This window comes from Magallana gigas, chromosome 8, assembly GCF_963853765.1.
Source record: "Magallana gigas chromosome 8, xbMagGiga1.1, whole genome shotgun sequence".
In the NCBI taxonomy this organism is placed as follows: Eukaryota; Metazoa; Mollusca; class Bivalvia; order Ostreida; family Ostreidae; genus Magallana; species Magallana gigas.
The window spans coordinates 8,873,403-8,891,778 of NC_088860.1; the positions used below are offsets into that span (position 1 = coordinate 8,873,403).

General features: G+C 34.5%; 1 protein-coding gene and 1 pseudogene across 1 annotated transcript; both read right to left on the reverse strand.

Annotated features, from left to right (window-relative positions):
• Positions 1–245: 245 nt before the first annotated feature.
• LOC136270855 (uncharacterized) lies at positions 246–2,542 on the reverse strand (annotated as a pseudogene).
• Positions 2,543–13,670: 11,128 nt separating this feature from the next.
• On the reverse strand, positions 13,671–16,038 carry LOC117688474 (piggyBac transposable element-derived protein 4-like). The gene is made up of 5 exons (XM_066068968.1): positions 15,498–16,038; positions 15,268–15,382; positions 14,392–14,490; positions 14,104–14,167; positions 13,671–13,905 (listed from the first exon to the last, which is right to left on the reverse strand). Exons 1-5 carry the CDS (start codon positions 15,835–15,837, stop codon positions 13,747–13,749), a joined length of 777 nt encoding a protein of 258 aa, XP_065925040.1. The 5' UTR covers positions 15,838–16,038; the 3' UTR covers positions 13,671–13,746.
• Positions 16,039–18,376: the final 2,338 nt, after the last annotated feature.

The window sequence follows — 18,376 nt, forward strand, 5'->3', positions numbered from 1 at the left end:
AGTCCCACAGCCTCTAACATTGGTAATAAAATAATTACGTTTATGTTATTGAACTTGATAATTTAAAATGATATCAGCAACTATATACTCAGTTACTTGCTATAATTTGCTATAAAATAGTACTCTAGAATTACATAGAATATAAATGTAATAATGTGCATATCTAAGGATATCGTACCGATTTATGGAATCGAGCTGAATCTAATCTAACTATATCTGGGCAATGTAGCTGTCATATACCTGGAACAGTGCCGTATTTCAATTAAAAAGTACATGAAATATTAGAGGATAGAATACAGCGTTACAAGTAAACTTCAACATTACGTTTTCATTATTTATAAAGTAAAATTATCAGAATACTAAATTAATATATACGTCTGGCAGACTATAAAACTATTCATTCATTCACTCATTCAAAAGAGGAAATATTAGTAGGAGATAAAAACTACTTACTGTGCGTTCTGTATGAAACTATTTATATGTACGTAGTGGCTAGAATATGCTCTGCCTACGCCCTGAGTCGTAACTGGTCTGGTCACTCTCAGAACCTGTTAACTGTTTTTTTATAAAATGCACGACCCGCCAAAGTGGCTAGGCCAATCAAATGCGTTGATATTTTTACATACAACTGTCTCGTCGATCAGGTCGTTTAGTTATTAATAGTAACATGCAAAAGAAGAAGATGTATATAGAATGAAATGATGATTTGATGAAAACAACATGAACATGAACACATATTTTATTTTATTTAAACACACATATTGATCTTTTGATTTAATAAACAAACACACGCAAAATCAACACTACCACATACTCCCCCCGACTGGAAAATGACGTCCTCGTCATTTAACTACGCATATTATATCGAACACGTTTTATATGATTATAGTTATGAGGTTATCATATGAAACCATACGCATAACTTTCACTATTTACAGTAAACGCAATTGATTCTCGCAACGGTATATTATCATCGGCATAAAAACAGCTAAAAATAAAACCAATGTTTAATAATATCGAGCATCGTTTCGATTATCTTATTCTCAAACCCTTTACAGGTACCTGTTAAAAGCATACTTTGGAGGTATTTCAACTTTTCACCTTGTTTCCACTCCAGATCTTTGGTTTGCTTTTGTTGAATTGTGTTGACGTACTCACCGCTTCTTAACCATGCTGGTTGTTTTCTTGTTCTTGTGCTTCTTCTTACATCTCTTTCTTGTCTCTCTTCATTTTCATATTCCAGTGCTTCCAATTCCTCATCAGATAGAGCATTAACTGCATCTGTTTCTTCTCTTTCATCAGCTAAAGGTTGCTGATGTTCAGCAAAACTGTTGTCTGTGTCATCAGCTTGTTGGGCGTCCCTAACGTTCTCCCTTTGCTGATCTTCTCCAGTAACATCTTGTACATGTACATCATGTGGTGTGTACTCCTCTGTTACTGCGTATTGTACCGGTACATCTATTTCCGATTCACTTTCACTGGATTCGTCACTAAGTTCTGATTCATCCTCTCTGATTTGATGCTGGTCATTTTGCGGTGTTATAGCGGGTGGTATTTCTTTGGTAGTATATTTCGACTGTTTTTGCCGAAATCCATCCAAATGACCAATGGGAAGAAGTAGATTTTGGTGGAGTGTCCTTTTCCTTCCTTCCCCATTTTCCTTGAATACCATGTAAACAGGAATTGCGGGTTGGGCTGCTTCTGGACAATGTAAACATCTTCTTCCCACCTATCTGCTATTTTATGTTTACCCTCGAAACTTACAATTTTTACAAGCACCCGATCTCCTTCTCTGATGTTGCATTCCCTTGCTTTCAAATCATAATAATCCTTTTGCTTATCACGTGCTTGTGCTGCTGCTGTTGATGCAAGCTCATATGCCTTCTTCATCCTCCCCCTAAGATCCTCCATGTATTTTGTCAGTGTCTTTTGTTCTTGCACATTGATTCCAAATGCCAAATCAATCGGGAGTCTGGGTTCACGGCCGAACATTAGACAATACGGCGATTCGTTTGTACTCTCATGACGAGTACAGTTGTACGCGTGAACCAGCGGTGCAACATGGGACTTCCAATTGATTTTCTGATGTGGTTCAAGGGTTCCCAACATATCCAAGAGAGTACGGTTAAATCTCTCAGTCATGCCGTTCCCCATGGCATGGTAGGGTGTTGTCCTCGATTTCACCATCCCCGTGATGTTACATAACTCTTTTATGATCTTGCTCTCAAAGTTGGCCCCTTGGTCGCTATGTATTCTAGATGGTATCCCGTAATATGTTATAAAGTTGTTGTGTAAAGCTTCTGCTGTTGTCTTTGCAGTCATGTTGCGTGTAGGTATTGCGTGTGCCAACCTAGTAAAGTGGTCTGTGACTACTAATATGTGTTGGAAACCTCCTTTAGATTTCTCAAGCGTCAAAAAGTCCATACAGACAAGTTCTAACGGGTAGTATGTTTTGATTCCAATAAGTGGGGCTCGCTGATTAGTTGATGTTTTCCTACAGACGCATCTCTGACAATTTCGTATCCAGTCTTCCGTATCTCTAAACATCCTGTCCAATAGAAACGATCTCTAATCAAGGACATTGTTCTCTCTCTCCCTCCATGTCCAAACCTATTATGCAATTGTTCTAATACAGTATTGACATAACACTTTGGAAGAACAAGTTGTCTTTTCTCATTTCCGTGGACTGTTGTTTTCCTGTACAACACACCATCTTCGATGTACAGTCTTTTGAAGTTCTTGATTAATGCGTATGAGTCCTGGCCAAATGACAACTGGTGCATCTTAGGTTTCTTCCCCAACTGAACATGATGCTTCCATTCCATAAGTATAGGGTCAGTATCCTGTTTTTCTTTCCAGTCTATTACAGTTGCTACTGCTGAGCTGCTTGTATCACTTTCAAGGGTCTTTGTATTTAAGGATATGCTACAAATCAATCCTTCAAAATACATAGAGTGGCATATGGCTTTGACAGAATCATTACCTATAACCTCTGTATCATGGGTCATTCTGCTAAGTCCATCTGCATCCTGATTTTTCTTGCCTGGTCTTTATACTATGTTAAAATTAAAGTTGGATAGTTCTGCAAGCCACCGATGTCCTGTGGCATCCAGCTTGGCGGAAGTTAACACGTACGTCAGCGGATTATTATCCGTATATACAGTAAAGGAATTTCCATACAAATAGTCTTTAAATTTTTCCGTTATGGCCCATTTGAGCGCAAGAAATTCCATTTTGTGGGCAGGGTAATTCCTTTCCGCTCTGGAGAGACTCCGACTGGCATAACTTATCACTCGTTTTGTTCCGTTTTGGTTTTGGTATAAAACAGCACCGAGTCCCTGTAAACTTGCGTCAGTGTGTACCTCGAACGGTTGAGAGTAGTCTGGAAAACCCAGGATTGGCGGTGATGCTAAGCAGTCTTTCAGTCTCTTAAAAGCTTCCTCTTCTGTGTTACTCCATTTCCATTTCTGTTGCGCTGATTTCTTCCCCTTCTTTTTGTCATTTGATATTGGCATGAGCGCTGTTAATGGCTTGGCTATCTTACTAAAATTTTTAATGAATCGACGATAATAGCCAATGAAGCCTAAAAACCTCCTCACATCCTCAGGTGTCTTTGGTGTTGGCCAATTTCTCACTCTTTCTGTCTTCTCTGGATCTGTCTCTATTCCTTTCTTAGAAACAATGTGTCCTACATATTTGACACGCTGCATCAAAAAGCTGCACTTCTTAGGTGATAGTTTGAGACCTGCTGTTCTTAATCTGTTGAACACTTCTTCTAATCTCTTCATGTGTTCCTCATACGATTTCGCAAAAATGATTATGTCGTCCAGAAAAATCATGCAGGTGTTAAGGTGTAAATCGCCAAGGATCTCTTCCATTAGCCTCTGATACGTCGCAGGACTATTTGACAAGCCAAAGGGCATCCTGTTATATTCGTAAAACCCCAGAGGGCCGACTGTAAATGCAGTGCGCTCTTTGTGCTCCTCTTTGATGTTGACCTGGTGGTAGCCTGACTTTGCATCTAAGACAGTGAAGAAAGAATTTCCACTCAGGTTCTGCAAAATTTCTTCAACTATAGGGAGTGCATAGGCGTCCTTCTTTGTTCTGCTGTTTAATTGCCTATAGTCAACACACATCCGCAGTTCATTATTTTTCTTCCTGCATAGCACGACATTGCTGGTGAATGGAGATTTACTCTTTCTGATGATTCCAGCATTTAGAAGTTGTTGAAGATGGTCCCTCACCTCTTGGTACATAGCAGGAGGAATGCGTCTCGACCTCTGCTTAAATGGTGTGTCATTTTCCAGTTCAATGCTGTGTTCTACTGAAGTGACATGTCCAATATCTGTACTGTTCCATGAAAATAAATCCAGATTCCTAGTGAGAAACTCTTTTGCCTCTTTATACTGAGTAGCTGTTACATTTTCTATGTCAATATGAAAGCTGTCTACTCTAGGATTGATTTCACTATTTCCAATAGATAAATCCTCTATGTTCACTGCTTGTAATTCGCACAGTATTTCTCTGGGTGAAATGGTTACTGTTGAAGTTGTTATATTACAAATGTGAACAGGTACAGCATCCTTTCTCCCATATTTGTAGTTGATGATAGTAGGAACTATGTCCAAGTCTTTGGGTATACGAGATTCATCTGATGCTTGTAGCATTGCACATGATTCCTGATACCGCATTTGTTTATCAACATATCCCATGACAGTTTTCTGGCTGTTTGGTGGAATAGTGATCTTTGCTTCCTCTGCAGATTTTACAATTCCAAGCTTGTAGCCATTCCTTCTCAGCTCTTTCTCTCTCTTGGACAGACACTGAAAGGCTAAAAACCAGGGTGTGTGAAGATTGGCTTTCTGTAAATACCTTTCTCCATGAATTGCTTTTGTATCTTCTAGCAAAGTTTTTAGAATATTTGTTCCCAATAGTAATGGTACTGATTGGTGATAATTAGTGTCTTGTACTATCAGGAACAAACAAGGATAAACTCTGTCATTCTGCAGTCCGGGAACTATGATCTCTGCTTCTATGTATCCTTCATATGGCAAAGACTTTCCATCCACACCCTGTAATTCTAAGATTCCATCAAAACTTCTTATTTCCGTCTGTGGAAAATTTTCTTTGTAAAATGATAGCGCTAGTGTTGATACTGTCGAACCGGTGTCTAACAATGCTCTTGTCATTTTGTTTTCAATAATCAAATCTACTTCACATGCTTCTCCAACTAAATTTTCTCTGGTGACTTGGCGCATCTGCTGTATGCGACCTATCGTCCGCGCCTTGACAAAGGTCGTCTGAAGTTTAAAGCTCTGTTTGATTGGTCCAGTCTGACTCTACAACCAATAGCTATATGTCCCTTCTGATTGCATCTATGACAGGTAGGTTCTTGGTTATCTTCCGTATTTCCCATGCTTTGCTGATTTCCCATCATGCTTTGCTGAGGATCCGTATCCTGGATATATCCTCCTCTAGGCCTCCACTTCTGGTATCCCCTGTTGTAGGGTCTATTCCACCCTCCTCTGTAATATCCTCTGTATCCATCATTTATCTGTTGTATTTGAGTACAACTGTCCTGTGTACTTTGTTTCCCTTCATTTATATCTTTTTTCATGTCTGTCACATCCAGTGATAGTTTCTGAACCCTGTCTTTTAGTTGATCTATGTTAGATTGAGACTCTGTTGTTGTAACTTGTTTTACTTGACCAGATGTGAATGTTTTCCTCTTGTTCATTTCTTCCTCTTTCCTTCTTACAGTTTTTCTGAGTTCATCAAAGTCTCTTATTTTCTCAAAGATGTAACCTGTAGTATCCTGCAATGTTGACTTCATTCCCTCATAGAACATATTCCGGAGCATTTCATTTGCCTCTGATGGTTTGACTTGTTTTAAATGTATGGCCTTATTAATCAGATCTTCTAGTCTGCATCCCCAGCTTGCTACATCTTCATCATCTTTTTGTTTTGCACTAAAAAATTCTGAAAGGATGCTTGACTTTGTGTCAATTGTTCCAAAGATGCTTTCCAGTTTGTACAAAATGTCATCAACTTTTGCATCTGCTCCTAGTCTCATGATGACTCTGGCGGCCTCTCCTCGAACGGATCTACGAATTGCTTGTGTTATTGTGGCATCTGAGTACTTGTCCTTGCATAAACACTCAACTTCGTACTTCCACAGATCAAAGGTGGCATCTCCTATTTTATCTCCAGAAAAGTTAGGAAGTCTTGGAGTTTGGTATGTATTCGGAGATTTGTCCTGTGTGGATGCGCTGGCAGTTGCCCCATCAGATTTTGGTTTTGCTCCTGTGGAGAAATCAAGTAACCACTTTTGAAATTTTTCTTTAGATTGCAGGTTAGGTTTGACTCCCATCTCTGTAAACCCTTCCGCCATGGTCTTAAGTTCGTCATCCTTGAACTCATCTGTCAGTGGCATTCTTAATTAAGTACAATATTTCTCAATCTAACCCAAAAAAACAAAATCAACAATGTGACAATAGAAATAATCAGGTTTCAAACATCAAAAACACACCTGAATCTAGGTCAAAAAAATTAAACAAAATTAATCCTGCTATCAAACAATTGGTTTGGGCTCCGAGTTGATTAAAAATTAATTTCAATCTATGAAGAAAAAAAATTTCTGAATAAAGGAAAAAAATTCCAAATATATCAATAACAGAAAATAATGGATAAGTTTTTTTTCAGGAAAAAATCAAAATAATTTACTGAGTAAATTTAAAATGTGCCTAACAAAATTTAAGTTAACTGATCAAAGGGAGGTAATCCAAATTTTTGAAATGACTCAAGGTTACACAGGTAAAATATTTTCAGAAAAAAATTAAAGAAAAATGATAAACACAAGATATCTAAAAAAATTCAACTATCTCTATCCAAACAATACCTTAAAATAATTTGGCCTTAATCAATAAAGAACAAAATTCTGTGTTACAAAAATTTTTTTTTCAAAATTCAGATTCAATACACATAAGCAGAAATAATATTTGACCGGTCAGTATTCCAAAAAAAATCACCACAAAAAATCTAAATCAAATATGACACAAAACTATCTAATCTACAAAAATCTTGGAAAAAAAATAACTCAATATGAACAACCCAAGTACCTTTTAGAAATTAAAATAGCGCAGCTGTCTTCACTGTCAAAACGCCGATCACGCGAAGTGCACTCAGTCGGAACCGAAGGTCGGAAACTAGAACGATTTTTTTTCCGATTCGAACACGGTATAGATATGCGTACAGAATGGATTTGCGATTTAAGTAATACTGATGTGGACTACAAGTATGCAAAGTGAATGAAACAATGAAATGATTTAAAGCATGCAATTAGAAGGAAATTGTAAGTTTCGTCACAGGTATACTCAATGTATTGACAACAGACAAACTTTAAATCAGACGCTTCCTATCTATTCGCTCTGTCGCTATACAAAGGGCAGTGTACTTGATGTAATGTGGTTTAAGTGCTATGGGATGAAGGATATTAATAGAAAGTATAGTATTTTCGCTATCACCCTCTTTCACTACTCGTTGACAAGTAACAATTATTCGAAATAAAAATATGTTACGATATCAGCCCAGGTGAGACTACAATATATATCAATCAGCTGATTCTCTGAGACTCAAATAAAATGATTACTCTAGCGTAACGATGAATACAATAGTAAACACTGTAAAAAAAAATTACAGACCTTACTCGGTGGGACTGTGGAATTTCACATATTCAATAAAACAATGAATCACAAGAATGCGTGCAATATAAGTTGAAATGTGTCCGTGATGAGAGAAAGTCCGGATCGTCACACGTTCGGGCTCCGCTGCTGATCCGAAGAACGAATCCGTCTTGTTCTCCTATGGCAAGGAAAGTCCACCATTCACGGCCTTCACAAGCTAGTAGTGGGTCGAGTGGATGGTCCTCATAGTCCGTGGTCAATCACGTTGGGCGCCATTTGTAGCCGGTGTTTTATTAAGGAAAACAAGTCCGGTTGTGGGTTATCTCACTTTATTGCCTGACCCCAGGACTATATTATATATGGGATCAGCCCTACAATAATCAACATAAATATTAATATACAATATGACAAACAATAATTTCATTTGCACGCTAACATGTATTTGTTATATAAGTAAAACACACAGTCCCACAGCCTCTAACATTGGTAATAAAATAATTACGTTTATGTTATTGAACTTGATAATTTAAAATGATATCAGCAACTATATACTCAGTTACTTGCTATAATTGGCTATAAAATAGTACTCTAGAATTACATAGAATATAAATGTAATAATGTGCATATCTAAGGATATCGTACCGATTTATGGAATCGAGCTGAATCTAATCTAACTATATCTGGGCAATGTAGCTGTCACATATACCTGGAACAGTGCCGTATTTCAATTAAAAAGTACATGAAATATTAGAGGATAGAATACAGCGTTACAAGTAAACTTCAACATTACGTTTTCATTATTTATAAAGTAAAATTATCAGAATACTAAATTAATATATACGTCTGGCAGACTATAAAACTATTCATTCATTCACTCATTCAAAAGAGGAAATATTAGTAGGAGATAAAAACTACTTACTGTGCGTTCTGTATGAAACTATTTATATGTACGTAGTGGCTAGAATATGCTCTGCCTACGCCCTGAGTCGTAACTGGTCTGGTCACTCTCAGAACCTGTTAACTGGTTTTGTATAAAATGCACGACCCGCCAAAGTGGCTAGGCCAATCAAATGCGTTGATATTTTTACATACAACTGTCTCGTCGATCAGGTCGTTTAGTTATTAATAGTAACATGCAAAAGAAGAAGATGAATATAGAATGAAATGATGATTTGATGAAAACAACATGAACATGAACACATATTTTATTTTATTTAAACACACATATTGATCTTTTGATTTAATAAACAAACACACGCAAAATCAACACTACCACACTTACATGATTATTGTTCGTTAATTATCACACAATATCCTCATTGTGTATGAATCTGTCTTTATTTGCGTCATTTCCCGCCGTATGTCGATGAGAAAAGTGACGTAACTGTTAACAATCAATTTGTGGCAATATAAGAGTGTTTTGTGTGTGCCTGCTACGGATATGAAAAACTATATACAACGATTTAATTACAAATTGTGTGTTTATAACTTCAAAAGCAGTGGAACAGAGTGAAAAATTAAGTGAGTTTCAAAGGCATATCTTGGATACGGTGTAACCAATTTCTATTCATGTTTACGGGGGGGGGGGGGGGTCATTTTTCTATGGGGGTCATTTTTCTTCATGTTTAACATGAAAAAAAATAACCCCTGGGTCTTTTTTCTTCAGAAAAATCCAATTATTCTTCAGCTAGGGGGGTCATTATTCTACGTCGAAAAATGACCCCCGGTTATTATTCTACGGGGGTCATTATTCTTCATTACACCGGAAGTTGCAAATTTTAAGGAACCAAACAACTCAAATGAGTGCAAAGTATTCTTATGTGTTTGAAGAAAAATAGATGACATACTTCATCTAGCAGAACTGTACATCAACAAAACAAGTTGGCAGATACGAAATGGTTGATGTCTTTGAAAATGATCATATTTTATTGTAAACAATATGTCTGGGTTTCAGCGGATGAATACACTTGCACCGATACACATGCGATAGTTAGGCATATATACAGTACTGAGATCAATTTGGTTATGAAATATACCAGCCTACAAAGCAGATTATTTTGTATCCATATCGAATATTGACTATGCACAAATGTTTGATCTTTTAGAAACAAAACTTCCTACATCAAGCGATAAGTATATCTACAACCAAAAGTTATTTGAAACCTTTCACTTTGTAAACAACGTGAATGGGTGCTTTCTTTTATCTACCCCGATCTTTTCGACCCGTGTCATTTGGACCCATGTAAATTTTAAATCAAGTTGATAATAAGAGACAGAGTGTTTATCAGCAGTATACAATATATAGAACCAAACACAATCATAATTTTAATATTTAATGCTATATGAATACAGAAAAAAAATCTTTAAAGAAATTTAACTCCTAAGATATTTCTAAACTTATATTTTTAATTAACATTCAAAACTTTTTAAGAAATAGGTGAGTTAATTTGTAATGAATTGTAATTTAATTAGCTATGTGATAAAAACATATTTTTTTTAAAGTTGACTAATGTATTTGTTTTTATATTTGTTTTTCAAAGGTAAGTATGACTGATACCAATTTCTAAATGAATGGTCAATAACCAAATCAGAATGATTTTTGAAAATATATAAAAAAAATCACACTTAATTTTAATATTTCTATTATTTTAGTTGACTGCATTAAATCTATATCAAATTTCATTTTTTGTTAAATTGACCGCCCAACTCAATTTTTATAAAATTACTCTCCAGCAAAACAACAACAAAACTTGGTCTCATGTTAAGCACACACATTACTAAGAGTAACAGATTCATACTTTGTTTTAAGGATTTTTTTTTAATTTACAGTACCTAAGTGTACGTTTGATCAATGAAGGAGAACCATAAATTACACAAATAAAAAAATAAGCATTTTTGTAATAGTGGAGATTATTTCGACTTTTGAAAAAAAAAATATTTAGGTTTTTTATTCTTCAAATTAACTTTAACTCGACGCCATTGTGGCCCTTCAGGCCTTTGGTTTTACTGTTAGTTCTGTCGTTTCACTGTCTGTTCTATGAAGTAGAATCTAGATCTAGTCTGATATCTTCTGAAGATTCATTTAATTGTTCAATCAAGTTTTATATTTATATAATTAAGAACTTCTTTTAGGTGTGTGTTGCCAAAAAAAAATAATCATTTAACCCCAGAACTTTTCACAATTTACCAAAATAAAGTTATATAATAACAAATTGAATTTAACTTAATACTGGTTATTTTTTTACTCAAATAACTATATATGGAATGAAAGACATTTTTTTGCAGATTTTAAATTTGATTTAAAAAAGTCAAATATGCGGTTGCCATGGCAACGTTTTGGGCTTAATTCATAAAATAATATTTTTTCATAAATTTTTCATTGAATAGTGTAATATTTTGATACCATATTGAATGATAAAGTAATATACAGAATATTCTACAGAAAAATACATTGTAAAGTATTATTGAACAGCTGGAGTTCTAATCAAAACAATTTGAAACAACTTTTTTTATGTTGCTTTGGCAACATTTGGCATTTTCTGATCAAAATAAAAGTAACAACAAACAATTTTAATAAAGTTTCAAAGTGTGTCTTTAGTGACCCAAAAAAGGCAATAACAGTCTACAATGTGGTTTATACTGTTACCGACGATATATTGTTTTTCTAATTATACATCCTTAAAAACGCAAAAACAATAGTTACCATAGCAACAAGATCACAAGCTTATTAAGGTATCTCAATAAAATTATTTCATTATGAATACAACAAAATTCAAATGGAAAGAAACCAAGAAGCTTTATCAATTTTTCAAGAAAATCAATGAATAAAGAATTCAGCTTTGGTATACAATAGAAATATTAAATACATGTACATAAATTAAAAATGGTTGTCATGGCAACAGTTACCAACACACAGTGATGAATAGTTTATTTCTTTTCAATAACATATTTAGATTATTTTTTTAGATTTAGGATTTAAAAATACATGGTACACGACAAAATCACATTTGAAAAATTGCAAACCATTTGAGTGGATTAGATAAGTGCTTGGAGCCACCAAATAAAGTAGACGCATATTATTTGAACAAAACATGCAATTATAAACAGACATTACATGATATATAAACCTATTCCATAAGCAAGTGATGATAAGTGTGATAGGCCTGAAAACAAGCTCCTCTACACAGATGTACATTACAAATGCTACAACCAAAAAATGTGTCACTTCTTCTGCCATTCTTCTTGCACTGTTTGCATCTTCCTCGCGGTCTTGTCAACTTTGGGCTGATGTGCCGGTTGATGTTAGCAACACTTATACCTGCAACTCCCCTTCCACATGAAGGTGCCCGCTTTCTGCTAGAGAAATCACCAATAAGTTTCTCCGCGATAGACAAGTTGCAGTCAACCATAGAGAAATGTTTTGTTGGTTTTCTTGTTCCTGGGGTTTCAAACCAAAGAATGAATGTGTTGATCAGAGAAATTTCAAAAATATAGTTGACAAGATATTTCCAAAACTTTTTGGATGGACGGCCAACTGGACACTTGGATCTGTATTGTTGTGTTCTGTCTACACCATAGTAGTGTTGTTGGTGGTGCTCAACTGCAGGCGGGCGCTGAATGATGATAACACCACCACCCCGAACCCTTCTTTGAGCTGGGCCATCTCCGAGAGGGTCAGATGTTGTAGATGTGAACCTGAGATTAAATTTATATGAAAAATTAAATAAACCTGTCTTTTGGAATCATTTGAAAACATGTTTACTCTCGCAAATATCCATTGGTTTTTTTTTCACGTAAAACAGATAAGCACTGAAGCTAGACTTTTACAAATACAACACCTATTTTACCACATAAAAACTACGTACAGGTTTAGCATCATTTCATACGGTGGCAACAAGGTTATTATGTTGCATCTGTTCAGCATCTCCTCTCTCGGGAAGGTGTGGGTTCTTCAGCTGTGAGGGAAACCCTTTCCTGTTTGCCATTATAGTCCCACAACCATATACACCGTAGGATTCAAGAGTTTGGAGAAGAGGGATAGAAGTGAAATATATGAAGGAAAAGAAAACCAACAATATAATGAACTTAAGGTGGTATGGGACATCTGTCAATATTAATATGGATTAAAATACATTATAATTGACATACTTTCAACGTTTAATTTTCAAATTTTACAATATTTAACCAAAAATAGCTTTTAAAAATATTCTATCTGAGAGGTAAAAATTGTAAAATCCCCAGCAGGATTCGACCTTATGACTTTCATATCCATAGCAATCCCTCTAACTCACTGCGCTAAGCTGTTAGGTGACAATATTGGGAAAGAAACTAGCTACTTATATAATTACACTTGGTTTTATTGTTTATTTCGATGAACAATACGTCACAACATGGAAGTGTCCCATAGCACCTTAATTTCATAATTTTAATACAATAATATTAAGAAAAAGTCATATGACTGATGGACTGATTCTGATTTTTTATAAAGTCGTTAAAAATATGACTGCATGCACGAGACACGTAATTGTATGTTCCTTTTATAAATTCAGTCATTTCAAAATGAGACATCAAACTTAATTCAATAATCAGAGACAATATTTTACCCATTCCCATTTCAGTCTCGAGCAACTATGACAGGATAGAATGTAAAAATATGTAAATAATCCCCTAAAAATGGAGCAGTATGAACACGGTCAAGATTGTAATTCAAAACTTTTGCCATTGGTTTACATATTTGTCAATATAGCAGATACATACTAGTAGAGATATAGTAGAAGTATACAAAAGTTTTCTATTTCACAAGAACATAAATGTGTCACATTTCCTGCAAATAAATGAAGAAGCATTCAAGCATTTCATGCATCTCTAGAAAAAGTTGCCCCCCCCCCCAAAAAAAAATAAAAAAAAATAAAAATAAAAATAAGATAAAACACACAACTGATAAAACCCATCCTGTGTCACAGCAAATTTATGGTGCATAAGCTCTGAAATTCTTATAACCTTTGTTCATAAAAAGTCATTTTAACTTGCATATAAACAGACAGACATTCTGACAATAATTAATTTACCTATCGAAGAACACATGATGACCTTTCCACTTCAGTGGCTTGCATAAATGTTTGACGACTCGTTCCCCTAGTGATGGGCCACACATTGAATCATGTTTACCAAGATACACTCTGTAATCATCGGTGTAGCCACTTGGTTCACATCTCATCCATATCTACATGAAAATAAAGTTTCCATGTCATAACATTTATGATATTTAACGTTTCAATATTTTTTCAATTTCACATAAAAAGTGTCAGTAAACTTTCTGGTTTTTTAAGATAAAAATTTTAAAATATAAAAAAAAAAATAATGATCCAAGGTTTTGAAGCAAAAAATATGAAGATTACAAAAGTTATAAATATTGAAATACCTTTAGACCGCGCTTTCTTGGTTTTCCTGGCGTGTACTGCTGTGCATAATGGTGTCCCTTGTACCTTTAAAGAATATGAGAATTGAATCATAATATAGGCAAATCTATACATACTGGATAAAGTAATGTAGTAGGAAAGAAAGAATGAACATATAAATATATTGAAAATATATGGCTTGACTGGAAATCAAGGCCAGGACACAAGCAGCTCTCACAAGCATAATGCTAACAAGTTGCGTTTAGAAAGCGGATAGAAAAAGAGCAAGGATGAAATGCCATGACATGTACCTTATCATTCCTTCATCTATACTCTGACACTTCCCTGGTTTGTAAAACTTCTGGAAATTTCCTCTTGTCATGTCGATAAGTGGTCTGATTTTATGAAGTCTGAAATGTAATAAAACATGTATTCTAAAATGTATTTGCGGAGGGGGGTTGTGGAGGATTTCAACTGCAAGCCTACACACCCTTTAAAAAATTCAAAGTAATATAGTTCACATAGTAAAGTACCGTAACTACAAATAGATCTTGGAACCCATCCACCCCTTCCCTGGCAATCAGAATTTCTGCATCCGTGTATACAATAATATACTTGTTCACTGAGTTAGCAGTTTTGTATTTTAGTTTTGATATTTCGGTTTCAGTCAAAACTCTAAATCATGGTCTAAAACCTGACATGCCAAGACTCTACTAATACTGAACCACTGATTGTGACTTAGGACATGTCTTTACATCTGGTTATTCATGTTATTTTCTAAGTAAAATGGTATGTGAATAGAAGTAAGCTATGAAAATCAAAACCAAATACAATTTATATTACTTTCAAACAACTTTTAAAAAAAATGATCCAGTTTACATTTCATCAGGGTTTTTTTTTTTACTTTTCTCCCTGTGCAATGCACGTGTCGGTTGGAATCACTCATACTGGGGGACCAAGTTTTATTACCAAAGGAACTGAATGATATAAAAATTGTTTCCAGTATTTGTTCAATGTGAATATTTTAGCACACGCTTTTCTGTTTGCTAATTTTTTTAATTTTTTTTTTTACAAATGTGTCTTTACAATCTTTACAAACAATTAATAATAGCAAACGAAAATATATCAAGTTCCCTCACAAAAAGAAATTAGTTTTGTATAAACCAAAGCAAAACCATGTATGATACCTGTCATAATTCGGTAATCCAGCAGGTGCTTGAGCCTGGTTGTCATTTATGTGCAGATACTGCAGCAAATTTTCAAACCTTGTTCTTGTCATGCATTTCTTGAAGCCTTCATTTCCTGGGAGAATGAAAACCAAAAATATTAATTCTAAGGGGGTATATTATTTAAATTTCCTCTTTCTGTGTGGCAGGTTGTTTTTGTGGTTTTTGTTATTCTTTTTTTTTTTTCAATATAGACCAGTACATATCGATGCGAGGTAACTGATTTATTCCCATGATGATATTCAGTCCAAAGAAAGCTTTCATTTCTGGGCTAGTTGTGGGGTACCAAATCGAATCGCGGGAACCTTTGCGAGTCATTTCCTGTTCTGCATATCTGTTCGTCTCCTGAGCCGCGGTTTTAAAGAAATCTTCGTTTATCATAAGATAAAAATACTTCAACAAGTCATCGTCAGGCAGTAAAGTATGATCTGGCCCTACTTGTTCAGTAAATGGTGCTATGTCCACTGGGTGGAGATCGTAAGACCAGAAGTCATCATCAGTTGCTTCTGTTTGTTGGCTGTCAGGCTCCATTGATGACTCTGTCTGCTGTGTATCATCGTCACTGTCTGTGTCCGATGAAAATTCATGTTCACTAAATAGCTGGAGATCGGAACCCTCAGACAAGGTATCGCTATCGTCATCCGATGAACTGTTCTCAATTTCTATTGTCAAACTCGGAAATCCCGCGCTTGTTCAATGTTTACATTGTAGCGTAGTAACGGAAAAGGGAGATAAATTCAGCTTGTTGTGATTTGTATTTTATAAAATGTTGACAAAATATATATGATTATAAGAAGTAGTTACTAGCTTGGTCCATTTTAGTTTTATATACAAATATAAATACGTAATGCAATTGATACTAGCCTATACCGCGTGGATGAAAACTAACAAATATATGTACAACAACGTAATACTATTGAACCCTGTTTATAATTTTGTTCTTCTAAAACAATCACATGAAACATGTATAAAAAATATCAAGGATGTTATAAAAAGTGGTATATTACTTGTTTACTTAATATTTACGGGAATTTTTTTTGCTGTAAAATCCGCCGTTGTCGGACAATGCGCATTCAAAATGAAGAGTTAAAAATCATTTTAAATTTTAACTATGATTTATTTTTTAAGTTATTAATCATTTTTCTTTTATTACTCCTGTTTTCCTGAGGATTTGTATTTTCTTTTGATACCTAGTTCCTTATCATACGATATAAAATAAGCGAGTAATTAAACTTTTAATACATGTATTATCAAAGTGCGTCCAAATGCGTCAATGGGGGTTAAAGGGTTAATTAAATGACTATCATTTGTTAAAGTGAGGTCTTATGATGAATTAGTATGCAATATGTAGGCCACTTAATATGAGTACATGAGTTTTACTTTGGAAAACAATTTAAGAAAAAATGGTGAAATATGAAAAGTTTTAATCTGAAAATGACTGTAAGACAACATGTAGATGTTGAATCAATGTTACATCATTCAATGACACCAAGCACTTTTCATTGAACTTTCTCCTTGTATAGCTCTTAAATTCCGAAATAAAGTCCCCTCGATTAAAAAAAGCATGTAGTTGCCCTTTTTTGTTTTTGTTGTTGTTTTTTTTTTTGTTGTTTTTTTTTTTTACAAATATTTGAACAGTTTATATTGCAATGCAATGTGCTTTATCACTAATTGCTATTATTAAGAAAAATAATACGCAAATGCCACTGCAGAATAATGTACATGCAAAACAAGATAAGGTTACTGAACGCTATATAAGGTACCGTACATGAAAACATCCATGAAAAGCTATCAATCATCTAAAAAAAACCTAGAAAACGAATTATAAATTCAATGCAGAGCAACACGGACCGCTTAAAAGATAGAGGTAGGATCAGGTGCCTAAGAGGAGTGAGCAACCTCTGCTGACCGGTCACGCCCACCGTGTGCTCTTTGTCGTAATTGAGAAATTATAAAACAGTACTTTTGAGTTAAAAAATTCGTGACTCGGTATATGATACTTTTACCAATTTAATACCGTTGAAGAGTATTTGATCAATATATAATAAATATATGTTGGAGTATATATTAACAACATCAACATCATTATGTATACATTTAACAGTTTGTTTATTGTTAAAAACTGTCAATCGTGTAATTATCGTAATTATGAGTTCCATTTACAGAAAACGTTAATAAAAAAAGTAATGATGAAATTAAAGTTGTTTCTAGATAAAGCTTTCGTCATTTGGCCAGTGCAAATTGGTTAACAACAAGGTGCAAAAGCAAGTACATGTAAATTTATCGACCTTTGTTTTCTTGAATTCTCGAGTGATGCGTCGGAGTCCTTTTGCTAACCATATATACATAAAAAAGTAACCATTTATACATATAAAAGCGGCAATGATTTGCGAAGATAAAGAGTTTTTCAAAGAATTATACTTCTACGTAAATATAAAAAATAGCAACGTATTTTAGGACTGTCAACAAATTGGCACCTCATTACCCACACATTTAATCATATACTAGTATGATGTTCGAAAAAATATTTTATTTTAAGCTGATCAGATCTAATGTCTGGAACATTTGTCTTCAAAATGATATTCATTGCCGAAATCAGACAAATAATTATTATTTAGATAAGAACATATTTTGATTAATAGTACATTCACTAGCCACTTTTAAACACAATCATGGCGAAACATCCCCGTCTTGAACATACAAAGGGAAATACATTCCGGGTTAAGAAGTATCGGAATGGGGTTGGGGAGGGCGAGCAATCAGTAATTAAGATTCGCGAAGGAGACAGTATTCTTACTATTTATTTTTCATGTGTCAAATTAAAAAAAAAATTAAGAATGTAAGCATTTTTAGACAGCAATATATTTAAGCTGGTTATTATGACAAGCGTCTATATTGACTCGTAACGTCAGTACTTAAAGCCTTGGAGTCGTTGACTCGAACCCGTCGTTATTGTTATGACTTTTACAAGCACTGTAAATGCATTAACAAACATTAGCAGTCAAACAATTACATTGTATAAAGAATATTTTTATGTAAGAAAAAGTTTCGTCGGTGACTATACTGATTA